Raw genomic sequence first — 12,788 nt, 5'->3', positions numbered from 1 at the left:
GTATTTATTGAATTTATTAAGAAGCTTAATCCCAAATTATAGGCCATACAAAAGAATCTAGCAGTTTTATATATATCGGTCATGGTATTAAAGAAGAATTAGCAGCTCAACAAGTTCTTAATTAATCTTATATGTATATCAGCCACTTAGAAGTCTGATTATTATTATTGTTTTATTATAAGTTCGATAATCTAAATATCTGTATATAGCTACAAGCGAAAAAACCTGTTAGACAGTGTACATCACTTAGTACTTGGATTTACCCACAATTCGGTCATAAGATAGTTTAAGCCCTTAGGCTTGTTTTATCTTTTTGAATGAAGCTTGTCTGTTTTAAAAATAAAAAAGAACGATTTATTTTTCTACTGAATTGATAAACATTTCCGGATGTGAGTAACGTGTTCATGTTCACTTTTAATTAAGTGTGCTTAAGCTTGTGGTTTTTATATGAATGAGCTGCTTGTTTTAAATATCAACAAATATCAAGACAAATTTGGTGTTTCAGTCAAAGAAAAAAAATTAAACGCTGATCAAGTTGTATGATTAGGTTAGGTTAAGGTGGCTGCTGTGCTGACGTAAAAGCATTAGACCAACAATCTAGATCTAGAATCTAGCTTTCTTGTTGAACCAGTTGGAGCTATCTATGAAGCGTTGGAGACAATAGATGTCAACATTTCTTAGATCACTACGATCATTCTAGTAAAAGTCTAAAAGGTGGAATCATCGTCTTTGTCACAGGGAAGAACATAAACATAGAAAGTAAGACACTGTCTCTTCTTCTTCCTAATCCATGGATTTTCTCCAAATAAATCTTTTACGAAGTTTCCTGTAAGGACACCTATGGCAAAGATAATGTGTGAAATCTACAAACCTAAATGAGCTGCTTAGAGCTTTAAGCATCAACCATAGGTCAAATTAATTTAGTTGACAGACGACTTTATGGTTTCCTGCATAAGCTGACAAGTAATTCGGGGTATACCGATGTCAGATTTGTTGCCCAACAGGTTCCAATTTCTGCAACTTCGTTAGCTTTGCAATTTCCTGAAATATATCTAGGACCCGAAAATCATTTCAGATAAACTTTGAACTGCTCCGCCATCTCCACAATAAATGATGAACAGCTTCGGGCTATTATTGAGTTAATTGAGACAGAGATAAATGATTTTATGTCAACTTGACTATCGGAACAGTTGTGTATATCGGTTGTCGATGTTACGTTTTCTTTGAGACAAGATGATGGGCTTCAAGTTCTGTCTGGAACTTGCTACAATGATTGTGAAGACGAAATCAGATTTATAGATTTAGTCCGCTCCTCCATCAATCAAAAGTTAATTGTTTAATCTATCTAAAATGACTTATTCTCTAAGGTAGATGTAGAAGGGATTTATACTTGGAAGTTTTTGTTGAATTGGGGTAATGTAGTCGAATATACAAAGATTTGAATGAGTTCAGAATAATGGAGTAGCCAATATTTTTAATAATCTGCTGTGGGGAGGCCTTAAGCCTTTAGCGTCGGATTGTTTGCTGAAGATATCTTACGGTATAAGAATGAGCAAAACATCAAGTTCAGCGGAGGGGTAGAGCGGAGTGTTTCACTCACGGTTGTCATAGTTCATTGCTGTGTCCAGTGCAGTCTACCATAATGCTACTCTATCATATGTCAGGATCGGTCTAATGACCGATATATACCTAGTCGTGCCATAAATTCTGTTACAAAACTTCAAGACCTTGTTGCTGAAGACATCCATTTAATATAAAATGGATATTTTATTTTTCTAAATATTTATATTCGTCAGTAATGAATAAATGTGAATTTGGTTTCAGTTTCGGTTCTGTTAATATGGAATGAGGCGCTAAAGAAAAAAGAAAGAATAGAAATAAGGAAAAAGTTTTGTGAAATTTTCGTCTTAATAGCCACTTGGAACGGCAAAATATGTTCGGGTATCGGTTTCTCCGCCAGTTTTCTATGTCTTTAAGACAAGATTATGGTCCAGAAAGAAGCACCCGCGCTGCGCTCTTTTGTGCTCTTGAAAGTAGTACCGGAGCAATTATCACTAACACTCCTTCAAACGAAAGATAATGCCCAGAGCATTACAGATATTCATCTGATACATTTCTATACTGATTAAGGCACATCTACAAATTAAGGGCTATCGACGCTCTACAGATCATTTGTAAACGCTTCGACTCTTAAAGAGTTATTGTGAAAAGAGTCAAGAGTCAAATGGTTTTTACTGTAACGCGCGAAAAATAAACATGGAACAATTCAAACGTGAAATTTTCAACTTTGAAAAAGTTTATAAGAATGAAAACGATACAATTTATTATATCAAACATAAACTGTTGACCATTAGAATGTCAAACGTAACAATCACCACGCTTCTGTGACCGGTTTGACCGAAAGTCTCCCTCCAAAGTGTTCCAACTTCCTGTTTTTGGGAATCAATATGAAAACTTGTAGCATAGAGATATGACAGAGAGTTGGGTAAAGGGTTTAACATAGATAGATGGAAGGGTAGAGAGAGAGACAAACAAAGCCAAGCCAGCAAAAAAGGGTAAACATCTTAGGTCTTATTAAAGCTTAAAATTGTCTCTCGGGACTCCATATTTTAAATCTGAAGATTAATTATTGTGGTCAAAATTGAAGAGCGTACTTGAATTCTTTCATAAAAAAATACTTAAGATAGAGTAAACTGAAGCAGTGTGAAATAAACCGTTAAAAATAGGGTCCTGATTATGGGATTCGCGGCGAATCGTTTTGTTAGCTAGTATGCCATTTTTCAATTGTTGCTTTCGCTTCCGCCTTCTTCGTTTTGAATTCGACCAATTAACGAATTCTAACGCAAATTTGAAATGTTGTAATATTTGTTGGCGAGTTGAAATCCAATACCTTTTTTTTTGGCGGGTTCACAGGCAAAAGAGTGTTCATAAATGTTCACTGTTCGATTTTGTGGATTCTTTCTTGATTCTAATTATGTAAAAATGTGAGTTAGCTTTATTTTAATTTTCTAATAATTTATCCAATATCCACAAAAAAAATATAAAATTTCGCAAAAATCACCGCAAAATTTCACAAATTGCATTAAAACAAAACAAATTTTGTTTGGAAAGCTGTTAAATCACTGAATAAAGAAGAAGGACAGGAGACGAGTCAAATTTGAAAAGTCCAATTGAAACGATCCGCCGAACCTCATAATCAGGCAACAGTGCCAATATACGTCGATGGCTAAAACGTTTAAGGGCTGGCATTAAATTTGAGGTCGGTCATTTTGAGTAATATTATGACCAAATAAATGAAACCACAATGAATACAAAATATTATATATGTAGTTCTTGTCTTATGGTGTTTTATGCTTGTAAAAGACTTATTGCACGACTAGATATTATAGCCAGTGTGTAATGGGCTTTGTAGACCCCATTTACTGCCGATGCCAGTTTTAAAGGGTGTTGTTTAGCTATTATCTTTTTGGCAAAACTAGTTTAAACAGCTGATGCACGTTTCGTGTTTTGTTTCACTGTCAAACATCTTCAGTTTGGTCTATAATTTAACTACGAATCGTCTTTTAAACGAACAACGCTTGCAAATTATTGAATTTTATTATCAAAATGCGTGTTCTGTTAAAGTTCATCGCGCGCTTCTTCCATTTTATGGTCGGTTGAATCGACCCACTGAAGCGGATATTCTGACTAAATTTCGCACCAAATTTACATTGTTGGACATTAAACCACCCATAAGCTCGCGTAGAGTTCGAACTGAAGAAAATATTGCAGCTGTATCGGCCAGTGTTAATGATGACCATCAATAATCGATTCGTTGCCGTTTTTGGTAAATGGGCTCTGGTAAAGTTGGCCGAAGATCCACTTTTTTACCGAAAAATTGTGTTGAGTGACGAAGCTCATTTTTGGCTGGGTACGGAAATAAGCAGAATTGTCGAATTTGGAGTGAATATCAGCCAGAAGCATTGCAAGAGCTTACAATGCCTCCAGAAAACGTCACAGATTGGTGCGGTTTATGGGATGGTGGAATCATTGGACCGTACTTCTTTAAAGATGATGCGAATCGTAACGTAAATGTGAATAGTGAGCGCTACCGTGAGATGATATCGAAATTTGTTTTGCCCAAACTGCAAAACCTTGGCTTGCATGACATGTGGTTTCAACAAGACGGTGCCACATGCCACACAGCACGCGCAACAATGGAATTATTGAGAGGTGAGTCCGGTGAACATTTTATTTCATGTTCGGGACTGGTGAATTGGCCACCTACATCGTGCGATTTAAGGCCTTTAGACTTTTTTGTGGGGCTATGTTAAAGCTCATGTCTATACAAACAAGCCTGCTTCAATTGACGTATTGGAAGACAATATTGAAGCATTTATTCGAGAGATACCGGCCGAAATGTTGGAGAGTATGCCATAATTGGACTAAACGGATGGACTATTTGAAGCACAGTAAAGGTCAACATTTGCATGAAATAATCTTCAAACATTAAATTATATGGACTGTACTGTCGATTCAAGTAAAGATTTCTTCCATTTTTCTGAATTGTATGTGTTTTTTTTTAAAAACTTTTCTGTAGATTTTAAAAAATCACTATTCACAAGAAAATAGGACCACAGTGGCTGTCGTAACTCCCTCTTAAATATTAAGTTTACAACTTAATTTCTTATCTCACATCGATTTACATAAACATTATAAATCTTAAATATTCTACATACACCACGTATTCCTTCGGAATAATCACTTTCAGAAAGTCAATAGTTTTTTTTCAGAAAATTCCAACACTAATGATGATTACTGCATAATTTCAAAAAGGTTACATTTTTGAATGCTTCAAGTGTTCAAAATATTGAGTTAGAACTTTTTTGCAAAAAATAAAATGCAGAAACCTTCTATATTTTTCAATATTCGTTTATTATAAGAAATAGCATTTTCACTCAATTATAGTTTTTTGTTTGTTGTTGTTTTCTTTCATTTATCAATTTTGTTTATTATTTGTATTTTTATTTGTTTTATTATTATTATTCAAAAACTTAAACTCAACCCTTCTTGAATTTAATTCCCCGCTTTAAGTACATTTTTGTTCTCTGTTATTATAATTTGTTTTTGATGCTTTAGCTATGGTTTTAAGTTTTTATAATAATAAATATTTTGTTCAGCTTCACAAAATGTTTCGTTAAAATGCAATTGCAATATATTTATATAAAAAACAAATTAAATTTATTGAACAAGCAATTAAATACTTTAACATTTATTTTGTGGTTTGTGTTTTTTTTTCAAAATTATAAACAAAGGTTTGGAATTTTTGCATTTTTCTGAAAAATATTAAGTTGAAAAAATTTATATTTTTGTTTTGCGTTATTTGGTATTTTCCGTAGAGGCTTATATTTGATTTTTCATTGTTTTTGTTTTTGTATTTTTATTTTATGTAAAAGAGCATTTGAAACCACTGAATTGATTTGGTTGGAAAAAAATTGATTATTCATAATCGCATATATTTTGTGTTTTTATTTTGTTTAAAAATTTTCTTTTGGTTTTTGTAAAAGTAAATTAATTTTGTTTGCGTTGGCATAATATAATATAATATAATAAATATTATTAAACATTTTAAGTTGCTTATATTATTGTTGTTATTTTTTACCTAACTACAAAAGTTTCTTTCGAGCAAAAGAATACAACACATAGAGGATCATTTATTAATAATTTATAAAAAGAAATTAATATATAAATCTTATTACTGGGGATACAAAAATGTTTTATTTAAAAAAAAGATTCCAGCTAACATTTACACTTCTGTATATTTTTATAAATTTATAATTAATATTTCCTAGCTTGTTTGTTTTGTTTTTTGTTTTTCAAAAGAATTATCAATAAGCAGGTAAAAAATCTAAACTTTTCTTTGTAAATGTTATAATCTCTGTTTTATTTGTATTATTATTATTTTAATTCTTTTAATTTCCTTGGTTTCATTAAATTTAATAAAATTTATTTTTATGTATTGTTTTGTTATTTAACTAATTGATTTAAAATAAATAAAATTGTTTAATTTTTGTTTGTTTTGCTGTAGAAAACTTAAGTAAAGTTATATTTAAATATTCAGCTTTTATAATTAATTTTATGTAAATAACAATTATTTTTTTTTATTTTGTGAGCGGTTTATATATTTTTTGTTTTATATAGTTTTGTTTTGCTTCTAATATTTATTGTATTTTGTTTAAATATTAAATAAATTGCAGCACACAAAGCAGAATTTATATATTTTTATTTTTATACTATGATTTATTCTAAATAAAAAGTTATATTTCGTTTTACAATTTGCACTTTTAAGTTTTATTATGTATGTATTTAGTTGTTTGTTTTTTTCTTGGAATAAAATAAATAAATATTTTGTAGTTATTAGCTTTTTTGTTGATGTTGTTTTTTTAAGTTGCTATTCTTGTAAGGGTTAAGTTAATTTAATTATAAAAAATGTGTGAAGAAATTCGTAGAAAATGTGGAAGAGAAAAAGTTTTTTATTTTATAGTTTTTTTGTTTATAAGTTTGGATATTTTGAAGAATTTTTGTTTTATTTTGTATTCTTATGAAATAGTTTTTTTTGCTTATAAATATTTATTTACTTTAGTAAGTAAGGAAGGTTAAGAATTGCTTTCGTATATGTGTGTGATTTTTTTTATGAAAATTATTCTTTACTTTTCTAAATCAGTTTAAAAATGTATATAGTTCATATATAACTGCGAAAATTCAATTTTGTTAATATTTGTGATTTAATCAGTGTTGAAAATAATATAAATAATTAAATATAGTAAATTTTCTTATAAAATAATAAAGTTTAAAGACTGAGAAGTGAGTAAAGGCAGTAAGAAAGATTTGCAAACATTAAATACAGATCTTTTCGTAACCGAAAACGCCAATTTTCAAAGTCCCTTTTGACATTCTGAATAACTTATTTAAAAGGTTACAATATAAAATTGATGGAAATGCCATTTACGGTTTTGATGGACTCTAATCGTTTTCTGTAATTTGGAATTTTTGACAAACCCTTTATTTAAAGGTTTTACTTATTTTAAATTTACACAGAAAAATAAAACAAGAAATTTGTTCCGAATTTATGTGAGGAAATATTGAATAAGAATAAATTCTAGTAGAAAATATTGAATCAATATTATTAAAAACGAAACTGTAAACTCTTTAAAACCAATTTTTAAGCGATCTTATGAATATTTAACTATAATTTAATTTTCAATAATTTTTAAAAATAAATGTTTTCTTTGAGTTTGTTAACATAAAACGTAGACCGTTTTTAAAAATTCAGTGACATTTCAAAATTTTGTTTTAAAGTAGAATAATATAAGGAAAATAGAAATGTATGATAACGAACAATTGTTTAAATATAATTTTGTTGTATATACATATATAATATTGTTAACACTGAAATATATTATGAGGACACTTATATATTTTATTTTCTAACCGCACACAATTTTCAATATATATATTTTGAATCATTTGACAAAATAAAACATAACAAAAAGAAAAGTAGTTTTCAAATATTTTGTTTCTATTATTATTTTTTATTTTTCTTAAGAAGATCACAAGATTTTTTAAAAATATTTTTTTTTTGTTTCGTTTTTTGTTTTTTATTTGTTATGTTGTTTTACTTATTTTTAATTATTTAAATCTAAAATAAAATGTTATGTTTGATGATAGTTTGTTTCTTAAGAACTATGACTTATATTGTTATGTTTTATTTTTCATTTTCATAATAAAAATTGTTTCAGCTAAATTTAAAATTTTATATTAATATAGTAGTTAAAGTATATATATATATATTCTATGTTATATTTTTCTTTTTTTTTACATTTCTTAAAGCTTAATATATTTTTTTAAATAATAATATACACTAAACTGTTTTTCATTTTTTATAAATTTTGTTTGAATATGTATATATTTATAATTTTGTGTCTTTTTTTAAATTATGTAACCTAAGTGTATTTTTTTATAAATTAATTTCTTCTGTTAACAATATTGTTTTCAATTATGTTTTTTTTTAATTTTTTTTTAAATTTAATTTTATATGTAAAAGTTTTAAAAAACTACTTAAGCTTGGTATAAGTTACCAAAAGTATAAATGTAGTACATTGTAATTAACTAACGAAAAATTACATAGAAAAATGTTAATCAATTGTTTTGTTTTTGTTATTTCTGTTGAGTTTGTATTGTGTCTTGAATTTTGAGATGGCTAAATGTAAAGTCAAGCTTATTTGTTAACCGTGTTATATGTTTTTGAAAAATGTATTTTTTATTGATATCTTATTAAAAAAAGAATTTATAGTAAACTTTTTACTTCATAAGCCAAAAATTAAGGATGTTAACTGATGAAAAACTGAAATTTGTTTGATATTCAAGTTTTGCTTTTATTTTGATATTTTTTCGTGCTCTTAAATTCTTTAAATTTCTATTTAAGTTAAAAAAAAAAACACTCAGATTACTTAATCATCTGGAAGGAGAAAAAATGGTAATATGGCAATAATTTGTATGCCTTTCTTTTTTTAAAAAAGAATTATAATGATTATTTTTAACATTTAAAAATGTGGGATTGTTTTAGAGGTTGATGTTCTTTAGCAAGTATTATAAACTTTTAAACGTCTCGTAGAAAGTTTTTGTAATACTTCCGATTTTTTCAAATAGAAAATGTTAACCTTTCTCCACATTTTAAGGACACTAAAATTTAAATCCATGGACGTATTAAAAAATTGGTATGAATTAAAAAAATGATGGAATAGTTCTTTCTGATATCTTAACACAAATTTTTCACGTGAAGTATTTAACAGGTAACAAATTGTATTGCCTGCCTTCAGGGTATTTTTTTTTCTAAAAAGAATAGTTTTTAAAATATAAGTAGATTTTTAATAAAATCGAGTTGACAGACCTAACAAACTTTTATTCAAAATTAGATTCGGACTTAAATATCTTGAGGAATAAAAGATTATATTTTAATAAACTTTGTTGCTTACACTTGAGAACATTTTGAAAAGGAGTCTGGTGGGAAGATTTTTTTATGAAAAAAAAAACACAAACAATAGCACATTTAATTGGTTTAACGTTCTGAATATCTCGACGAAAACAGTTTAAACTTCTTTATAATTTGAAAACTTTTCAAAGTTTCGTAAATTTTAATTTTGGGTATTGTAAATAGAAAATATCATATTAGGGAGAAGATATGGTTGTGGGCTGCATTCCAGGGTTTCTAAAGAATTGTATTTGGAACGGTTTTACACCCAAAAATAGGATTTTCAGAAATTTTTAATTGTTTTGGGAAAACGGACTTGAAGAATATCACCATAGCCCAAAACATGTAGTGATTTTGTATGATATATTAGGAATAAAAGATAGAAGACTTTAACGAGATAATGTCAAATATAAATTTCAATAATGTAGTTTCGCAAAGTTCAATTTAATCTACTATTATTAAATTTAAAATAGTGAAGTGTATATTTGAGCCGAACAGCAATTAAAATATGTAAATGTTACTGAGTTTCTGCTAAACTAGTTTTAAAGTAAACTGGATTTAAATTTGTTAAGTCTAAAATTTTTCAAAAATTTAATTTAGATGTCAATGTCTAACACACAAGAATATAAAAGCTTCTATACGTGACAATATTCAAAAGCTTAATGAATGCCCCAGTCCTGGTCTTGATGAAAAACCACCATTTATGTTTTTAACGATGACCTGATATGTTCCAAGTTCGTTCACATTTCCTTTGGAAATAATCATACCTCACAATCAATAAAAAACCTGTTCTAAAAATGTAGTTACGAATTATCGTCCTATATCTGCTATTTGTACACTGTTTGAATCACTGATCTATTACATAATTTCTTTTAAATATTTTTTGGTTTTAATGTGAAATAAATATGTGAATATGTATGTATGTAGGTTTGTGAAAAATGTCTATAATTATTATTAAATTACAATTCTCAACGTTTTGTTTAGGAGTACACCTTCATATCAATTTAAGGCCGATTCTGGTGTACCTCAAGGGAGTCACCTTGGTCCATTGATGTTTTGTCTATACATGAAGTGCCTTCTTTTTGAAATATTTTTATATCGCTAATCTATGCAGATGATGTTAACATTTTTTGAATTATCAACTAAATCAAGGATTTTAAAGTTCTACAAGATAGGCTTATTTAATTTTCGGAATCGTGTAGTAGGATACTGTGTCTTATACGCAAACGTAATACAAAACTTTATGACTAGATGTTGAATTCGTCACGTTTGAATAGAGAATATAATTTTTCTGGCTTTGGTGTTGAACTAGACTCAAAATTGATGTTTACTGATAATTATGTATTATTATTACTTGGTCCGTTCGCGTACTTTCTGCACTGAAATTCGTATTGTTTAAAATTATTTGATTTTCTATCATATTTGACACTTTTTACAAATCAGCCCAAAGAAATTTCTTGGGCTAAAATTCGTAGGTCGGGAGAATATTTTACTCTCCAGTGAGTGCTCTTTTTTACGAAAAACTACGAAAGTTTTGAGTACGCGAACAGGACTTGGTCAAACTTGGTTTTTATTCGTAAAATTGGATTGTTTTAGAAGGGTACGGGAACGGACATACTATTTCGTTTATATTGAGATAATATAAAAGTATTCAACATAGATTTTTTATATTTTGGTCGCTTTTTTCACCATGACTGATAGACTTTGAAAGCTTAAAATAATAAATCTCCCATTTCTTTCTAGTTACAGATAGTATTTTCAATTCTGTTTTATAGTTGGTGTTTTAAATGGAACGATTTTATGTTCGTCAATTGAATCATTTAGTAAATTCAACAAATTCTCTATACTCATTGAAATTATGTTAGTTTTAACTTTAGATTTAAGTAAATATTGGATTCCTAAGGATTGCGTTTAACGTAATTAAAAAATATACGAATACTTAAATAATTTATTGACATTTAAATCAAATAAAAAAAAAGTTAAACTCGTAACCCTAAGTGGGTGTTAAGACCTCAATACTTAAATAAATTCTTGATATTAGAAAATTTCTTAGCATGTATGTTCCTATTTAGAATTCATATTAAAAAATAAAGGCTAGAGCGTATTCGAAAGCGAGGAAGAAAAGAAAAGTTATCAGCTTATTTCAATCAAAAGTATCGTGACATAAGTGAAAACTTAATTTCTTTTTTTATTTAAACTGAGATTGAGCCAAAAAAAAATTATTTAATTTTATAACATTTCACTTAACTTCTTCGTTAAAAATTTGATAAAACAAAAACGTGCGTATGCGCCCAAGTACACCATCGAATTTAAGGAGTATTTATTGGCTTCGAAGATCCACTTATATTTTAAAAATGAGTATTTTTTGTATACAAATATTTAATTTTTTATGTATAGTTTAAAATGACATAGATTGAAAAAAAACATTCTGCCCCTCAAAGTATCATATTTTTGATGTGCATCCAAGACATCAATACTCTCAACTTATATTGTTGATTATACATAATAATATAATATATATAGTGTGCGCATAGCATATCATCAGCATCATTTTACTTTTTGTTTAGTTTAAATATATATAATATATATTGTAAATGTTAAATAGTTTATTGCTCAGTTAGTATTTTAATTTGGTGAAGAATTATTTATTTATTATTATTATTTTTGTTTTAACTTTTTTAAAACAAAATCAATCAATTACGCTGATTTAAGGCTTTGTCTTTATAGTCGCTTAAATTAATTATTAAATTGGAGTTAAAATTTAAAAAAGTTCAATAAGATAGTAATTCATTGATAAATCAATAAATCAAATTAGAACAAAAAAAAAACATTTCTTTAAAAATCTACACACAACCTGTGTTTTATTTATCAGTATTGGAGAAATATATTCTCATTTTAAAATTATATAAAATAAATATTTGTATTTTATATAACAACATTTTAAAATATACACTCAAGGGTACTTTACTTAAGACTTTGCAAGTATTCATTATTGTGGAAATTAAATTTAATATTTATATGAATTTAGGAGAGTGAAAAAACCAATCGATATAAAGTATCAAAATAATGAACGAGTGTTAAAATATCTCAAAACTTTAGATAAGTTATTAATAAAAGTTTAATTGATTAAGTAAAAATGTAAAATTAATAATTTTTAAATATCAAGCGAGAAATGGGTGACTTAGCTTAGCTTATAGCAAGTTTAATTCTTTTACATTTTTGTTTTCTTCTCTGTTACATTATTTTTAATTTGTTAGCTTTTTTGTTTTGTTTGTTTTTTTTTTGTTTTTCTCACGCAGTAGTAATTTATTTATTGTTTATAAAAATATTTAGTTTTTTGTTTTTTTTTTCTTTTTGTTTTGAGTTTCTTATGCATAAATGTTTTTATTTTTATATATAAAAAGGGGAAAAATAACATCTATTTGGTTTTTGTTTATTGTATATAATGAAAAATAATTTAAATTTTTTTTATATTTCTTTTGTTTTTCTTTATTAATTTATATAATTATTTAAAAAACAATATTTTTTTGTGGTTCGTAAGTTTAAGATATTTAATTTTTGTTTGGGATTTTTTATTATTTATTATTTTGCTGCGCTACAACGTGAGGCGCTTTATAGAAACGTTGTACGAATTCTGATAAACTATATACACTTCCGGGTCCCTTGCCAGCTGTCATGCAAATGAAATCTCCTAAACTGTGTGCACTTGCTGAAAATTAAAAAGAAAAACATTTAATTAATTTTTATTAAGATAAATAAAATAATGTTTAAATTTAAA

At 27.3% G+C, this 12,788-nt stretch overlaps 1 protein-coding gene across 1 annotated transcript in view; it reads right to left on the bottom strand.

Moving 5' to 3' along the window:
• Positions 1 to 4,890: 4,890 nt before the first annotated feature.
• LOC129952958 (protein N-terminal glutamine amidohydrolase) overlaps positions 4,891 to 12,788 on the bottom strand; it is a 265,831-nt gene continuing 257,933 nt past the window's right edge. Inside the window, exon 5 of the mRNA XM_056065942.1 lies at positions 4,891 to 12,719. Coding sequence (XP_055921917.1) covers positions 12,586 to 12,719 — 134 coding nt within the window. The 3' untranslated portion in view covers positions 4,891 to 12,585. The remainder of the gene's footprint in view (positions 12,720 to 12,788) is intronic.

This window comes from Eupeodes corollae, chromosome 3 (genome assembly GCF_945859685.1).
Source record: "Eupeodes corollae chromosome 3, idEupCoro1.1, whole genome shotgun sequence".
In the NCBI taxonomy this organism is placed as follows: Eukaryota; Metazoa; Arthropoda; class Insecta; order Diptera; family Syrphidae; genus Eupeodes; species Eupeodes corollae.
The sequence above is the reverse complement of the archived record's forward strand: the minus strand, read 5'-3'. Positions and strand labels throughout refer to the sequence as shown.